The following is an 18,230-nucleotide window of genomic DNA, read 5'->3' as shown; positions in this document are numbered from 1 at the left end:
ATTCAAAAACAAATGAAGTATTAAAAATTATAGCCAAATGATTTTTATTAGATGTTTTATGCAAGTTATATTTCCCTTGTAAAATATTTTATTAAAACACAGCAATTGTTTAAATTGAACTGGCAAATTCCAATTTTCTATATTAAGGTTCAAGTACACAGAATATTTTATTGCTTTCTGGAAGATATTATAAATACTAAAGTATAAAAAAAAGATTCATAACATTCCCAATTATTTATTTTCTTCTTTCCCTGTTCCCCTGCACCCACCTTTCATGCTGAATTTTCATAACAGCACAGTATTACCAGCATTAGCACTAATACAAAACTGTGATTAATGTAAATAGTATGTGATGGATTGATCTGAGCATATGAGTCTCTATAACTGCTAGAGTTATTACTGATCTACATTCAAGTACAAGGCACTGCAGCCAATTACAGGTAGTCCTTGACTTACAACTATTTGTTTTATGACTGTTCAAAGTTACGACAGCATTGAAAAGGTGACTTATGATCTATCCTCTAAGTTATTACCATCATACCACTCTCTCAGTCACATGAGCACAATTCAGATGCTTAGCAACCGGCTCACATATATGAAGGTTGCAGCATCCTGTGGTGGCAAGCTCCAATCTTTCCAGGAGGTTTCTGACAAGCAAAGTCAATGAGGAGAGCGGGATTCACTTAATGATTATGGCAAAAATGATTGTAAAATGAGGTCAGGTCACGTGATGACTCAATAACCACACCATTCAACAACCAAAATTCAATCCCAATTTTGGTTGTAGGTCGAGGACTACCTATAAAGTCAGAAGAATAAGTAAATGATGGGCCCAAGGAATCAGGGGCATTTCAACTGAGCAACAATAAGAAATGTTTGTGGAATGATAGAGGATGTGGAAATGTAGAAATGTTTATGGATAGAGAACATTTATTTCTTACTTCTGGACAGCATTTCCATATGAATTGTTTAAAAAAAAATTCAATTGCTGAACAGTATTTTCTCCACTAGTGAAGATTTTTAAAGTAACATAAGCTTTAGTGAACATGAACCTTACCAACACTGACAGATTCTGGGTTGAGAACAGATTCATCAGATACAATGAAACCACCAGAAACAAACAAGTCATTGTATGTACGATTTTTCACATCATCCAAACTTTCAACACCAGCAAAACTGACACATGGGAGTCTCTTTAAAGACACTAAACATGGTATCTATTCAAAGAAAGCAAATAGAAAGAATTAGACACTGGTATGTTAAAATAAATAACACTGGTATGTTAAAATTAGACACTTCATTAACAATACCATTCCTTATTTATATTAATATCTTGCATTGATAGTATATGGTCATAATGGCAAACCTATGGTACGAGTGCCACAGGTGGCACGCAGAGCCATTTGTGCCAGCACGTGAGACGTAGGCAAAGTTACGTCACTGCGTATGTGCACGCCTCACAGCTGATTTTCGGCTGGTGTGAGGCCTTTTTCGACCTCCCAAAGGCTTGAAGAAGGCTTCTGCAGACTTCTACAAGCTTTGTAGGCCGAAATCTAGCCCCGTTTTTGTCACTTCCTGTTTTTTTTCGGAAAAACAGGAAGTGATGAAATGGGGGTAGATTTCGACCTACAAAGCTTGTAGAAGTCTGCAGAAGCCTTCCTCAAGCTTTGGGAGGCTGAAAAAGGCCTCAAACCAGCTGAAGATCAGCAGTGAGGCGCAGTGCAGGTAAGGGGGCAGCGGGATGAGTGGGGATTGCATGTGCATGCATAGGGGAAGTGGGAGGGCGTGCGCATTGCTTTCTGGGTGCTGGTACCTGAGTGTGAGTGTGCAAACGCGTGCACAAGTTTTGGCACAGGAGCCCAAAAAGGTTAGCCACCACTGGTGTATGGCTTATTCTCACCCAACCATTTCTGCCCTCACATAATTACGTTATGTATGTATGTATGTATGTATGTATGTATGTATGTATTTATTTATTTATTTATTTATTTATTGGGGGGGGGGGCAACACTTTCAGTCCATATATAGATCAAAATGTCTAAATCAAACATTTATTTTGCCACAAATTACCTAAAACCAGCTGTTCCTTACATAGAACTTTCAAGCATAATATATTGTACACATTATGAAAGCCACTGCAGTGTGCTTAAGTGCATTTCATTTACCTTATGAATTAGATGAGCAATATCTTCATTTTGAATAATTACAAGTAATTTATCCAGCTCACCCCTTCTTCTCAAGAACTGCTCAGGATGGCACTCTGTATTACCTAATTTAGTAAGATACTCCTAAACAAAGAACAGAAAATGTTAAAGTAATGTTAAGCCTAAAAGGAACAATTAGATAAACATTCAAAAATGAAACTAAACAAAGTTAGCTACAATACAGTATTTTTTCATTATCTTTGCAAAACCTGTTTTAATACACTATTCTCTCTGCACATTACATTTTAAAACAGTTTTATAAATCTTCCTTTAGTCATGTGAGTTTGACCATTGCTCACTCTTAGCTCAACGTACTTTAGAGACTTACTATAATAAAAAAGAGAACCTTAAGTTCTTGGAGAAAGGCGGGATAAAATTCTAACAAATGCCACATTAAAATATGGCACGTGCATAGTGCACCAACAAACATTATTTAAAACATCTGTACAGAAAGAGATTTTTAAATTTCCTATTTGCTTTAAGCAACTACTATATACCTACTGTACTTTACTGAAAGGATGGGGATTCTAAAATCTATGTGGCCTGTTTTTTTTTTCTTGTTATTCTCACCCCAGCAAACTATCAATTTGCAGATTTCCTGTCCATTTTTAAAATATATGGAAAAAATAGCTATTATTAGCAATAAGCATCACTTCATTAAAATACTCATGCAAAAACATAAATCTGGCTTACTCATGTACAATTCCTACAATTTTCTGAAACAGATGCACATAACTGACACTCACGTACAAAGCTTACCTTTATTTCTTTACAAAGTAAGCTTTCTTGTTCTTCATGAATGTAGAATTTCAGTGTATTTTTTCGTACATCTTCAATAATTTTGAAAATGCTGTCAAACACTTCAGGTCTTAATTGGCTAATAAAACCAGCCAGAGCAGGTTGTTTTGTAGTATCTGATTTAACTACAGGCTTTGAGATCTTCTCTGATTTTGGCAAACAATCACCAGGGGATCCTTTTGGCTCAGCTGTTAACTTTCCCTCTATGTTAGCATTCACCGGCTTGTGTTCTTTTTCTTTGTCTTTTTCTATATCCAAAAGCACTGGCTGATTCTGCTCGTTAATGGATGCTTCTCCCTCTACACTGCTGCACAGTGGCTCTGAAAGGTGTTCTTCAAAATCATTTGAGGAAGACACCGGCTCCTCCAGGGGCAAATTCAATCCACTACTGGTAACAGAATTATCAGCTGGTCCAGCGCTTTCAGTATGGGACACATTCTGGACACTATATGAACATGACGAAGCAACACTGTTGAGCTTTTCACTTAATCTTTCTACATATGTATGGACAGCAATATCTGATGCTTGTAAACATATGAATTCAGAAAGTCTCATAATCCTTTCCTGGGCTGAAATGACTGGTTTTGATACTCCACTAACATACACAATGTTCTTCTGCTGCAAAATTTCCTGAATCTTGTTGGTAAAGATGTTATACTCTTCTAATATGGCTGTTTCTATTATTCCACTTACTGAATGTTTACTTGAAACGTAATTGTTTGTTTCATAGTCACATTGTTCTTCGGATTTCACCTCTTGATTTGTGTGTATTTTATCCTCTATTCCGTCTTTTGGTATGTCTGAAAAGGCACAGTATGCAAATTCATAATCAGAACTTCTTTGCCTGTTTATAACACGGGGATCCTGTTCACAAACATCCTTTGGTACGGAATAAGCAAACACTTCATCTGGAGACTTCAAGCCTATACAAGAAAAGTTGGTAAATTACCTCTAATGATATTGAAAATATGCACTGAATAAGTATATTGTCAACATCAATGTATTCTGAATGTTACTTTAATTGATAAATATTGTAAAAACCATTCATTATTAGAAGCATATGTCAATATATTGCCCAAAACATTGAATCATAAGCAACAGCATGTTGGCTTGCAAAGTGGTGTCTGTATTACATATTTTTCACATAAAATATTCCAGACATAGTTGAAATAAAACTGGATTTGTTTGTGTTTTGGCTCACCAGCCAAATCTGCAAGTGCAAAAAAAAAAAAAGCTACTAAATAATATGCATTCAGCATAGATACATTCAAGAGAGGCAGCAGAGTCAATGCTTTCTCTACTAAAAACATTTATGTGAAAGTCTTGATTGACGAAAGTCTTGGGCAGCGCTCTCTCTTCTCCAAGTTGGCTGCTAAAGGATGAGAGATTTTCTCTCTCTTACAACCTGCTGTGTTTGCTGCCAGAGATGGCTCTTTGGCAATCTTGCTCCCTGAATTTGAACAGGGGCACTTAGGAATGACCCAAGATAACGTACGTGGTGGAAGCAAGAATGTTTTGCAAGGACATAAAAAAGTGGATGGTACTGGTGTTTTAACTAGTTTTCCTTTCTTTTTATTATATCGTGTCCTTAATTTCTTCAGCTATTTCATACTTTTTTTCCTAAGCTTTATTTCTTTATCCAAAACAAATAGCACAATAGGCATAAACACATGTTCACAGTACATTTTTTTAAGTTAGATATCAGCTACTTTTTCAATATTATATTTTTTGTCTTATAAACCTGTATATTAATAACAATAAATTAAACCTAATAGATGTATCCTAACTAATTTAGGACACATCTCATGTCCAATGTAACCACTTATCAACATTTCAATGTCAACACAATTTCATAGTTCCTGTTGCCATAGTACTTAGTGAAACAAACTTGTGAAAAAAACAGTGAAAAAAAGCTTATTAATCCAATGCAATTCCTTCTAATAGTCAATGATCTAGTAGCCAATCTTTACACCTATGCCTTTATTAACAAGGCATTTGTATCAGGCAGGGAATGCTAGTTCTATGGCACAAGACAGAATTAGTATTGTCATTTGATGTTTATCATATTTATCAACCAGGTTAGTACAAATTAGTTTTAAAAATCCAAATAGGAAAAATACATAAAAATATAAATCCCTCAATGCAGAAAACATTAATCATACCGGTGGGATTAATTCGCCAGAGTTTATACTAATACAGAGAGTAAATAAAGCAACCAGGTTATCTGCATTTTCTTAGCACCATGGGAAGGGAGATGAAGGATTTATTTTACTTTGGCTATTTTACAGAGGAAGGAAAAAAGAAGGCAAGTTTCCAAATTTAATTTGAAAGATAAGAACAGCTTATATTGCTTTCTGGATGAAGTACTGTTTGTTGAATTGCAAAAATGTTTCTACTTATAATGTCCCATGGAATGTTCTGTCAGACCTTCAGAAGTTGTCCAAAAGTAACTCACAATGGAAGCTTCTCCCCAAAAGAACACTTTGGGGAAAACTGATGATCAACTCTCAGATGCTGAACGAAAGCTTTCAGGATAGTAGCACTTAATAGTAAAAAGCAATTTTTACATGGAAAAATAAAAACTATTAAACTTCATTAAATCTCATATGCTTATACATGCTGTATAAGCATTCAAATGTAATTTCCATTAAGATGCTTCCAAGTTAATTTTTGCACATGTAAATGGTTTTTTAGTATTTCAATAAATTTTCATTCAACTTTATGATATATTAACTTTCACAAGAAGAATCTATTTAAAAACCAAAAGTTCTTATAAAATTTCCAGCGACAAACTTCTACAAACTTCCATCAGCTATAGACAGACACAAACATCCAGACACATACACAGAAACATTGCAAACTTCACACATATACAAATAATGGCATAATGAATCTGAGCTGCCAGTAACTGATCAGTAAAGGTAAGTTGGATTAATGGCAGATAACTTAAAGAAAATGTCATCTTAGAGTGTGGGTGCTATCAATAAACAACTCCAACCAACTCTAAGCTTGGAATCATTACAAACTGAACATAAATGTTAATACAATAAGATTCTTATGAACATCTACACTTAGAGCATTATGTACAACTCCAAACAGAATACTGTATCTGAAGAAAGATATTGTAGAGAAGGGGTCCCCAACCTCAGGGTTAAAAATCAGTATCGATCTATGGTCTGTTGGGAACTGGGGCTGTAGAAGCATTGGGCAAATGCATGAAGCTTCATTTGTGGATGCGCGGGCTCTAGATTGCACACGCAAAACCAACCCCTCCCCCCTGCCATGGCCACTGCCACCACTGCCAGTCCATGGAACCAGAAAGATTAGGGACCACTATTGTAGACCTCAAAAAGGTACAAAGGAAAGCAATATCAAGATCAGATAGATCTGGTGATGATAATAACTCTTATACAAGTAATGAAGAATGTGAAAGCATTTCTTAGAGCAGAAGTAGAAAGGAAGAATGACTAGATGTCCATATGAAGATCAAAATAAAATTATCTCCCTTCTTCATGAACTTGTAACTGTGGAAGTAGTTCTCACTTAACATCGGTGGCTTAGCCACCATTTTTGGAGCTACTTATGCACACACTGATAGTCACATGATCACATTTTGAGCATTTGGTAACCAGCTCACATTTACAGATGTTTGCAGCAACCTGTGGTCACATGACCACAATTTTCAGTGGTTTTTTTTTTGCCAGTTTCCAGAATTTATTTCTGCTTTCCGGCAAAAAATGCCCATTGGGTATAATGCATTTGTTTAATGATGATTGTGTTCACTTAATAATCGCCAAAAAAAGGTCATAAAATCAGGCAGGGACTTGTGATGGCCTCCTTCCAACCATAATTCCAGTTTCAATTACAGTTGTAAATCAAGGAATATCTGTAGTTATTTCTAAATGCTGAGAGTTTCAGGGCAGATGAAAGTATTTCTTTATTCAAGTATAATTAAACTGCAATTCAATGTCACAGTTGGTGATAGCCACCAACGTAAAGGGGAACTAAACGTATTAATGTAGAATCAGACTATCAATTGGCCACTAATCTTGAAGGATGCTTACTATCTCCAGGAGCACTGGCAGTATAATTTAAATATCAGATGCTGGGAAACAAGAGAGGAAGCAATTGCTTTCTTCTCCTTGCTTGAGAGGCTCTTTAAATACACTATGTGACTGACTAATTAAAGAAAGCTCTGACCCAATCCAGGGAAAAAATTTTATGTAGCTTATGCCTGAACTTTAGAAGGGAAATAAACTAAGGTAAATGTGATACGAAATTTGGAAATTCCACAAAAAGTTGTTGCTAAAAATATAGTTTTAAATTAATTATATATATTTATATTATGTGAGCATAATATATATAATTTAATAAGATCATGAGACTCTAGAGCAGTGTTGGCGAACCTATGGCATGCATGCAGGAAGTGGCACGCAGTCACTTCAGTCGGCACACAAGAAGTCACCCGGAAGAACCCCACTGCGCATGCACACGTGCGCCGCCGTCCAACAGCTGATTATCAGGTATCTGGCACCGATGCGCGGGGGTGCATGGGAGACACGCGTGCATGTGCAAAGACGCAGTGTGTGGGGAGGGGTCACGCGCTCAGGGGGGTAGCGTGCGCATGACCAAGGGGCGTGGAGGAGTCAACACACTGCTGGCATGTGAGTGTGCGCACACAAGCGCAGTTTTCGGCATGGGAGCCAAAAAGGGTTAGCCACCACTGCTCTAGACTCTTAAGATTTGAAACTCTAGAAAGAGTGCAGAGAATAACAAAGGTGATTAAGGAACTAGAGGCTAAAACTTATAAAGAACAGTTGTTGAAATTGTGTATGTCTAGTTTAATGAAAAGAAGGACTAGGGGTGACATGATAACAGTGTTCCAATATTTCAGGGGTAGCCATAAAAAAGAGGGAGTCAATTCAGCCAAAGTACCTGAAGGCAGGACAAGAAGCAATGGATGCTAATCAAGGAGAGAAGCAACCTAGAACTAAGGAGAAATTTCCTAACAGTGAGAACAATCAATCAGTAAAACTTCTTACCTCCAGAAGTTATGGATGCTCCAACACTGAAAGTTTTTAAGAAGAGACTTGTCTAAAATGGTATTAGGGTTTCCTGCCTGAGCAGGGGGTTCCAACTCTGTTCTGTTCTGAAACTATATTCTTACACATTTATACTTGATGGTTAACTTGATCTAATATACAGAAAGCAAAATGACTTTTGCAAATTTTCAAAAAAATAGAATCTTTGAATTTTTAATAAAATTAAGGGATCCCTTAAATTATATGCTAGTTTATTAGTACAAACTCCTAATAATGATAGCATAGTAAGAACCAAATTCTAGTATTGAGGATGAATAAAAACGTAAAATATTCAAATACCCATCTAAATAAAAATTATCTTATTTCCAAATGCCACAAATATATGAATGTGAGTGAGAAAGTACTGTTATTTCAACTAAGTAAAATGGCTTCTTCCCCAAATGCAAACAGGTAAGAAACATCTATATTTTATTTCTTCCCATGTTATGACTAAAAACATAAGGGTTTTTTTTTGCAAAAAGAAATGTTTCCCAAGTGACAGTAACAAACTGCCAAGTATTTATTTACAAACGCAATAAAGAGAAGGGTGGCGCAGTTGGCTTAGTGATTAAGACACTGGACGCGTGTTGGCCTGGAAAGACCAAGCACCATGAGATGGAATGAGCTCCCATCTTTGCCCCAGCTACTGCTAACCTACTAGTTCAAAAGCAGGCATATGCGAGCAGATAAATATGTACCACTTTGGTGGGAAGATAACAGCACACTGTGACATCATGCTGGCCACATGGTTGCGGAAATGTCTTTGGACAGTGCTGGCTCAATGGCCTTTAAACAGAGATGAGCATCACTCCCTGTAGTCAGCAATGACTAGTGGAGTAAAGTCTGCAGGGATTCCTTTACCTCAAAAAGAAACAGGCCAGTCCGTCACCTGAGTTTGCAAGATTACTTCCTTAAGCAGATTCCTAGAAACCTATCCACATGCAAATGTCAGAAGCAACTCTACAAAATTAAACAGGTGAGAACAATGTGAAAGCCTCCCCCAGTTTTTTCTAGAATAAAAAAATGAACATGATTTATTTATTTTAGATAGCATTTAAAATACATTAACACATCTTTATTTATATGTACTAAAACTCTTTGCAATCCCCACATAACCTCCAAAAACTATGCAATTACAAATACTTTTAGACTGGACCATTGCAACTCCTACAATGAAGAGAGATGCCACAAGTACAAGAATAAGCATGGGTACTTTAAGTGGGCTGCATTTCTCAAGTTTCAAATTCCGAATATACTTGCTTCAGTGGATTAATTTCCCCAATTATGTGTAAAACTGGTTGGTTGGTTTTCAATCTTCCGAAAACTTAATGCTGAGAACAGGCTTCTTTTTCAGCTACCTGGATAGCAGTGAGCATATGCAGTAAAGACCATCCTTCTCACCTCTCTGGTTATCTCCAAGCTTTCTCAGTTGATCCTCAGGAACTCTTCCTACCCCTCCTGAGGGAGAGCAGCAGTTAGCAAGTTTAGAGTTTCTCAATATATATAAAGTACATCCTTTCATACTTTTTTGTTCTATAAACCAATTTAAATAATTAGCCATTAGCCTATGTCAGAGAATATAAAATTAATGTTATTAATTTCAAGTATCTTTGGTTCTCATGGAATTGTCTTTTCATTCAAGATTTTAATTCCAGAATTGATTGTATCTATAAACACTGCAAGAACCAGCAGGCTAGAAATTCCTGTGTTAATCATTTCTAGTGTACTAGAGGCTTGAGCTACCCAACCATGCTACTGCTGCTTCCACACCCAGATTACAGTACTTCAATAATTTCACATTCTTCATTGAAGAAGACACAGAGATAGTTTTCATTTAGTCCATAAAAATAAATATGGAAATTACCACTAAAAGCAAGTAGATCCAGAAATAGCGTAATACAATGCTGTTAAGTTTTATCTTAGTAGCAATGTAGTGTTTTAGAAGAAAACTGGGCTTCAAATGAATTGATGTGATGCAGCAATTTTTAAAAAGGCGTCCTGTTGAACAAATTGCATTTTAAAAAGAACCCTTGAGAAATTAGCCTCAGAAGAATTCATATAACCTTTCTGCATAAACGAGAATAACCATTATTTTACATAGGTCTATGTAAAACCTTAAAGCAAAAAGGTTAAAATGAACTATTAATGAGAGAAATCTCATTTTTTAATGATTTTAGAGCCAAAAGTTTCCATTGTCAATCTGAATTCAATACAGTGTTTACATGATTATTGGAACATAATTTATCTATAAATGTTCTGCCAAGTTCCCCTATTATCTTAAATAAATACACAGGCATGATGTATAGTGATAACAAAAACTGTCTAGTAACCTGCAGATCAAATCCAGTTAATTAAGCTTTATATTAAAAAAAAAAACCATCAAAAATTACCCCACCCCCCCAGTAGAAGAAATATTTGTTCAATTTCATTCTAAAGGAAAATAAACATGATAGTCTTGCCACATAATCCAGTTTCTTCTTTTACTATGAAATGGAACAGGGGATGTCGAATTCAAGGACCGCGGACTGGAGGCAGCCCATAGAGTGCTTAGATCTGGCCCGCGGGGCTGCCCTAAAAACAGTAAAGGACTGGCCGGCAGTGCCTCTGCTAGAAAAAACGGAGCTTGGGAGGGCCGTGTGTAGCCCTCCATTTTCATTGGTAGAGGGTTGCAGGAGGCCACTGCAGCTGCAAACAGAGTTGAGGTCCTCGCGAGCTCTGTTTTTGCTGGCAGTGTTGCAGGAGGCAGCTGCAACTAGAAACAGAGCTCGGGAGCCTGTTTTCATTGGCAGAGCGCTCGGGCCACCACAGGCGCCCAATATGAGTGACATTGAACTGGCCACATTCACCCTGGCCATGCCCCCCCAGCCCCCCCAAGGTCAAACACAATCCTGATACAGCCCTCAATAAAATCAAGTTTGACACCCCTGGAATAGAATAACCACACCCCTAGAAACTATGTAACTTTTTTCATTTTTTATAAGTTCTATATGTCACTAGTTGTATATGCACTCATGATAGCTCGTTACTTGTAACACCATACATAGAAAGAAAATAAACACCAAAATACAATTATTAACTTCCAAACTATCTGGACAATATGTTAAATCCAACATAAAAGCTAGCTATTCCTGCTTTAATACAATGAAAGGACAGATTCATAACCTGAGTTTCTTCCTCAGTCATAGAATTCCATTGTTCCATCTCAACTGAATGCTGCAGAGCACCTTAGCTAAATTCAAAATAGTACATTTAAAAACATGTCTCAGAACCAACAATATAAACAAAGGACTCAAAATGAAGTCTCCACTAACAGAATTGGAGATCAGCCTGTTATAAATAAACATGAACTAGCTGAATAGCCTGAAGTTTAAAAAATGCTATTAAAAACATTCCATATCCTCTGTGATGTGTTAACTGTATATCTAAAAGATACAAAGATTTGAACTTTATACTTATCTTACAACTCACCTGTGATGGGAATCAGTTTCCAATGTATTTCAGTTGCCTCAGAATTGTTTGAGTTGGAACGCTGTCTATGATAATTCTGTTCAAGGGGTGTGCTAGGACAGGGACTAACACAACCATCAAAGCTACTTATGCTTCCTGTGCTTGTTTCCTAAATAAATACATAGTATTTCAATTGTTAATTACATGGTGCTATGTATATTAATGTAGCATATGGTAAGTGCATGTGTTTGTGTCCATATGCATCCATGAGAGTATGTATTTATACACACACAAACGTTACCACTGCTAATTTTAATCTTTTCAATATACAGTCTTCAGAAACTAAAATATTTTTGTACTATATTAATTTAAATCATCAATTTAGCACTAATGTGATATCCCTACCTGTATTTTCTGTGGCTCTTATTTTCAAGATATTAAAATATAACAATTTGAATTAATTAATTTACTCACACACAGGTCACTTAAAGACAGAAAAGCAATAGTCAGAGTTGCAATCCGGTGAGTGCTAGCAATACTTTTAAAAAGTTTTTTACTATATACAATACTTTTCAGCTGAAGTGTTACTTTTGTTTCAGCTGGAAAGAAGCTATTCTCGAAGAAGTAACCCTTCCCAGGCTCCCAAAATCAATTTCATCCCTTGATCTCTTCCGATGAAGGGATGATTATGCCCTCTCCCCAATACCGACTGAACAGCCAACACAAACCAGTCACAAACAATAGCATAAAAAAAAACCCACTCATTTTCAACTCTCTAATTGCCAGTACATGACAAGCATAGCAAACCAGATAACAAGCCCTCGTCAAATGTTTATTTTGTTACTTTTTCTATAAATGATATCTTAAATCTACTCCTGACAAATATGCTCATGCACTGAGCATTCAAGCCATATGGAACTTCAAGGGTCACAATACAAGGAAGTGCTTTATACTGAGTTAGATTATTGATTCATCTACTTTCATACTTATGTACATGACTAGCAATGAATCACCAGGATTTTGGACAGATATCTTCCATGGACCTGCATTCAAATACAGAATTAATTCTGTATTTGAATTGAACATAGATACGTTTAGGCAGGTCTATGGAAGATATCTGTCCAAAATCCTGGTGATTCATTGCTAGTCATGTACATAAGTATGGAAGTAGATGAATCAATAATCTAATAATTTCTGCATCAGACTGATGCAGAAATAGGACAAGCAATCAATCTGATTTCTCTTCAGTACCTAAACTTACCTACAAATGCCGCCATTTTGAGCACTGAAAAGTTGTTTTTCCAATTTGAAAACTCTCCAGCTTACCTTCAGAATAAAGCCAGTCCAGGTACATTATTTTAGCAGTCAAGTCTTCTACTCTACCTTCCTTCCTGCTCCTGCCTCTCAAATGGTAGGGAGAAAAAATAAGGAACTGCCACTTAAGGTGAGCTGGTTTTGCCAATGAAAAAGAGGTCTCCACCAAAAAGGAACAATAACATTTGTTATGTTCCTAGGCACCAAGACTAAAGTAGTAACAAGAGACTCAGTGGTCCAATAACTACAATGCCATATGGACAGCCAGTTTGATGTAGTGGTTAAGGCATCAGGCTAGAAAATGGGAGACTATGGAGTCTAGTCCAGCCTTAGGCACAAAACCACCTGGATGACTCTGGGCCAGTCACTCTCTCTTAGCCCTAGAAAGCAGGCGGGCAACCACTTCCAGACAGTGCTAGAAATCAACACTGACTCAAAAGCAAACATATACATGTACTTATATAGAAAAAGAGCTTTGTTAATAATTTTTCTTCAGATTCGAGTTAGATTTTTCCCACTGAAAATGGCATTAACATGTATAACACAACTGTTCAATATTGCTAAGTTTCATGATACCCAAATATCTTTAGTTTCACTAATCTGATCTGCCCTGATTTTGTTAACTGAAACTTTTTAATTGCTCTTGAAGTTAAATTGCAACAGATTTGCAAAACAAAAACATTCTTACTTTTAATGGTAGTATATGATCTGGATCCGTTTCAATAGTGGAGGCATCAAGAGAATTGGGCAAACATGTTACACTTTTTTCTAGCATGTTTGGGCTTTGGGGATCCTTGAATTTTTCATGTGTAATATTTTCATGTGTAGTATTAGGAAGCTCGGGTTCTTCCTTGATCTTTGGTGGAATAGGATTGTATTCAACTGTTTGCTTTGAATAATTTTCCAGTGAAGCCTGTTTAATCAATTTTGCTGCTTGAAAATCCGTATTAGTAAGCACTTCAGAAAGTAATTTCAAAACCCCAGTTAGGTCAGTAATTGGAGGATCAGCAACATTCTGTTGTCTCAAATCAGTATCACGCCCACCAAGATCAGCAATCATCGAAAGAAGTGATTCTGGTGCTCTGTCATCTAGAAATCCAGCTGGGGTAGGGGTAGAAATATACAGAAAAAACAAATATGCTAAAAGATTTCGACTATTGATTCATCAATTGATGGATAGGATACACACAAGGAAACACATTTCTAATATTCTACATTTTGAGCCTAATGAAAAAAACTGTTCAATGGCAAAAATGTATGTGCTCATTGTATAAAATATCTGCGGTTACATTTATACTGATCCTCAAGGCCAACACCTTGCTTGTGTATTTTTAATGATCAGCCAAGCCTGAAAAATCTGACCTGGGTAGTACCTAAGGAGATACCACCAGGAAATCTCACATTTGCTGACTAGACTGGGAAATCAAAACAAAATACTTAAATCTTCTGCACTGCAAGATTCCATATCCAGAAAAACTGATAGAATATGCTCAATGCCAAGTCACATAAGAAAAATGCTGATTTTGTAATTATACAAGCAATAAAAAGTGTATGAATGGAAATGCAATCATTCATATGAGTAATTTTTCATTTGCATTGATTCAAAAGTTTAAGAAACATAACAATGAGCTACATTTATATTTACCTAAACTCTACAGTTAATACAGAGGTTCTTACCTTCATAGTTTTCTAAAGTATTGCTCATTTTTAACTGCTTTTGTGGACTCTCTCTTTTACTTTCACATTTTCGTTTTCGCCTGCTTTCATTTCTATTGTCTTCTGAGTCAGATTCTCTATCTACAGTTTTCTTTTTATAATGAATTAAATTAATCAGATCTTCAATATTTCCTCTATCACGATCTCCAGAATGAGCAGACTTTCTTTTGGCAGCTACATTTTCGTATTTTGATCCATTTCTTTTTCCAGCTTTTCTTCTTGTAAAATCAGATTCATCTTCCAGTGGTTCGTAATCTGAAACAGGACTGAACTGCTGAGGTTTTCTATTACTGTCCATTATTTTCTTCACTTTAGAAACAGGAATCTGGTATGTTTCTGAACCAAAAATATAGGATTGCAAACAGGTCTCAAGATGAGATTTATTTTTAGGACCGGGATACAGAAATGTTTTCTCATCCAAGTTTCCTTTATATTGATATAACACAAATTCTTTATATTTACTGTATCGTTTAAAATAGTCATTTATATATCTTTCCATCAAAATATTCAAGTCAGACTTAGAATCTTTGCGAGAATGTACATATGCATAATGCAATGACTGGATAAATCTTGGAAGTTCTGGTACAACTTCATGGGTTTCATCCAATACCATCATATTCTCATTTTTCTGATCACTTTTGGGCACTATGGGATTAAAAAAAGGGAAAAGGGGGGAAATCAGTAAGCAATACGATGCCTTCCACCTTTCCTTGAATAAACGTATACAATCTGCCTTTGCTTAATGGAATCAACGCATGCATTTCTCCCTCATCATTTTACCTTAATAGCAACTAAGATAGGTTATGCTGAAGAAACATAACATGCTCAAGATCTATCTTGGAATTCCTATTCTGTTTGTACTTTAAGATAAAAACTGAGATATTTCTCACAAGTTCATCAGGAATGATAATGAGGATGTTAGGCATGACAAAAGGTGCTTTTTCAACAGTATGCTTAGTACTAAACAAGAATTTGATGAATCTTTATATTATATGCATACGCTTGGTATAAAAAAAATGCCTACAATACAGATTGTTCATTGGATTGCTATTTCTTTATATCGGTTTGTTACTGCTTTACTGGAAGACTAAACATCTGGTTTCGTTGTTAGTTTTTATTAAATGCAATGTCCTCAATGATTCTGAAAGTAATTTTGAAAGGGACATAAAGCCCTTTAAGTAATATATGCTGTACCATTTAACACTACACAATTTCATTTATAAGTATTTTCAATTGACCTATCCATCAACCTGTTTTGTCATACCAATTAATACATGCTTGTTTTATACGTACACCCACACACGCCAGTGAAATAATATATATTTGTATAATAGCTATAATTATATAGATTTTATTCTGAACCTTTTATTAGTTATACTAATTAATACATCTAAGCATTCTTAGATGTACTAACAAGATCAATACAGAAATTTTTGCAGCTGCCAGCTAAAGTATTTGCTATTTCTGAATTAATAGATAATTTGCCAAGTAGTGACCTATGATAGTCTAGGTCAGCCCAGGACATATTAAATATGAAAAAAATTAATTTCAAAAACTAAAAACAATTCACAGGTAAATAAACCTGGTAAGAAGGATACACTGGAAATTTATTGGTGTTTATCCCTACATAGACATTATTAAAAGGATAATTATGTTGATGCTCTAAATTCAGCCAGTGATTTTGTGTGACCAGCAATACTACCTTGAAGAAATGTGTAACAATTTCATGAATCATTTGGTCTTGTGTAATTACTTTTGTACTGATTAATATATCCATTTAATTTGTGGTTATGTTAATTAAAGCAGAAACTTGGATATAAACTTGTTTTTAATATATTGCGAGGTAACAATTATGAGAGATTGTTATAGACATATGAAGTTTAGGAGAGTTAATTCTGAAATGTCCAATGTTTTTCTTTTTATAAACTTATGGTAAAGCAGGGTGGAGAATTTGATATTTACTTATAATGATAATTTATCATTCACAGTGCTTAGCCTTTATTTAGTCTATCACTTCAGTTCCAGTAAGCATTTTATTATAATAATTTTAACTCAGAGAGCCATTGATGAAGGTAAAGGTATCAGGGCTACAAACCGAAAGACCCTGAGTTCAAGTTCACCTTAAGTAGGTAAAAGGGCAACTGGATGACCTCAAGTCAGTCATACCATTTCATCCTAGGAAGCATACAATAGCAAACCATTTCCAAAATCTTGCCAAGAAAATTGCAGAAACTAATCCAGGCAGTCACCAAGAGTTAGCAATGATTTCAGGCACTTAAAAAAAAAAAACCCTCTCTTTAACTCTTCTGAACCCATTTGGATTCTGTCTCCCTTTTGCTTTTCATTGATAACTAAGATTGTAGATAGCGTGTTCTTCCTTGCTGAGGTAGGAGAAAGGGTGAGGCTCTCTCCTTTCTTTCTTGAATCAGCGTTTAATTCTTCACATATTCCACACAAAATTCACTGCATTCTAGCCATTTTAAGAAGTAATCACCTTTTCTCATAAGAGGAAGACTTACTGCAGATTTATTCTAAGGATACCACACTAACACTTGAATTACAGTCAGGAAATTATACCCATAATCCCGTAAGGAGGAAAGCTACTTTAGAAATGATGGGATTGGCTTATAGTAAGCAAACTAGTTACACACATTTAAATACAGCAAATGCAGTATTTAAAGCACAGATATACACAGGAGTTAATTAGGTTAGGTTTCTTTCTTTTAAGATTTCACCACTTTTTTTCTCAGGCCTTAGGGAAAAGAAAAGGTAAAAAAATATTTTGACTATTATGTTTTCCTTGCTGTAATCTATCAGTACCAAGGATTTTACCACCATCAACTTTATCAAACATGTATTCAAATACCAAACATTATAAAATCAAGTCTGGTTTCATTATAACCCAAGGCTGGGTCTGCAACTTTGCATTATTGTTATTGTGTCAATAATTAACAATGGACATACTTCCACATTAAATACTGAAAAAATTACCTGAAGTCACTAAATTTCTAGACTTCCGAAATAGAAACAATGCTTGCAAAACACGAGGCCTTCCTGTTCGATTATCTGATTTAAAAAATAAAGGGGGAGGAAAATAAGAGAGAAAATAAAAGTTAAAAGGTAGCAAAAGTACTCACTCAAAGCAACTGCTCAAGAAAGACATAGTATTTGCATACCATATGGGGAAGCCATTTGATAAGGAGAAAGAAGCAAGAGATGTCCTCCATCTACAAGTGGTTTTAAAATAACCTACAAAAAGATATTTAAATTAGGAATGGAATTAAAGTTTAGAGCAAGTTTTGTTCATGCTGTCATTTCAAAAAGAACAGGCTGTGTTGTTTTGAAATTTCCAGTACTACAAATATGCATATAGCAGAATTATAGAAAAAAATCTATACTTACCAGGTTGTCTGTCTCTAGTTTCTGAAGTAAACCTTCCAAATTGCTTCCCGATCTAGTCTTTTCCACAACTTCGAACAGACTACAATACATTCCATTCTTAAACACTGAGAATACAGAAAAAAATAGCTGTCACTAAGCCATCTCATTAGAGAAAAAGTTAGTACAATGAGTCTAAAAAACACCACATAAGAGAATTTTGCTCCCCTTTCATCCCTCAATAAGCAATTCTATGGTAATTTAACAAACAAATAAACAAAGAAATATATCT

At 35.5% G+C, this 18,230-nt stretch overlaps 1 protein-coding gene across 9 annotated transcripts in view; it reads right to left on the bottom strand.

The window, feature by feature from the left end:
- Positions 1-18,230, bottom strand: part of TASOR (transcription activation suppressor) — a 58,776-nt gene that overhangs the window by 20,573 nt on the left and 19,973 nt on the right. For 4 of the 9 annotated variants that reach the window (XR_015747510.1, XM_026677511.2, XM_026677466.2 and 1 more), the window contains exons 11-20: positions 17,963-18,066; positions 17,737-17,809; positions 17,552-17,626; positions 14,522-15,205; positions 13,533-13,945; positions 11,552-11,699; positions 9,485-9,541; positions 2,964-3,925; positions 2,166-2,288; positions 1,058-1,217 (exon numbers count right to left, since the gene is read on the bottom strand). Coding sequence is in view for 8 of the 9 variants with exons in the window: in XM_026677511.2 (XP_026533296.1) it covers positions 1,058-1,217; positions 2,166-2,288; positions 2,964-3,925; positions 9,485-9,541; positions 11,552-11,699; positions 13,533-13,945; positions 14,522-15,205; positions 17,552-17,626; positions 17,737-17,809; positions 17,963-18,066 (2,799 nt within the window). In the remaining variant the exon portion in view is untranslated. The remainder of the gene's footprint in view (positions 1-1,057; positions 1,218-2,165; positions 2,289-2,963; positions 3,926-9,484; positions 9,542-11,551; positions 11,700-13,532; positions 13,946-14,521; positions 15,206-17,551; positions 17,627-17,736; positions 17,810-17,962; positions 18,067-18,230) is intronic. The other 5 variants (XM_087954761.1, XM_026677493.2, XM_026677503.2 and 2 more) reach the window with 3 other exon arrangements.

This window comes from Notechis scutatus, chromosome 2, assembly GCF_049901735.1.
Source record: "Notechis scutatus isolate UNSWTSFEM ecotype Mainland chromosome 2, rNotScu1.2, whole genome shotgun sequence".
In the NCBI taxonomy this organism is placed as follows: domain Eukaryota; kingdom Metazoa; phylum Chordata; class Lepidosauria; order Squamata; family Elapidae; genus Notechis; species Notechis scutatus.
Note: the sequence above shows the minus strand (reverse complement) of the source record. Positions and strands in the feature narration are given on the sequence as shown.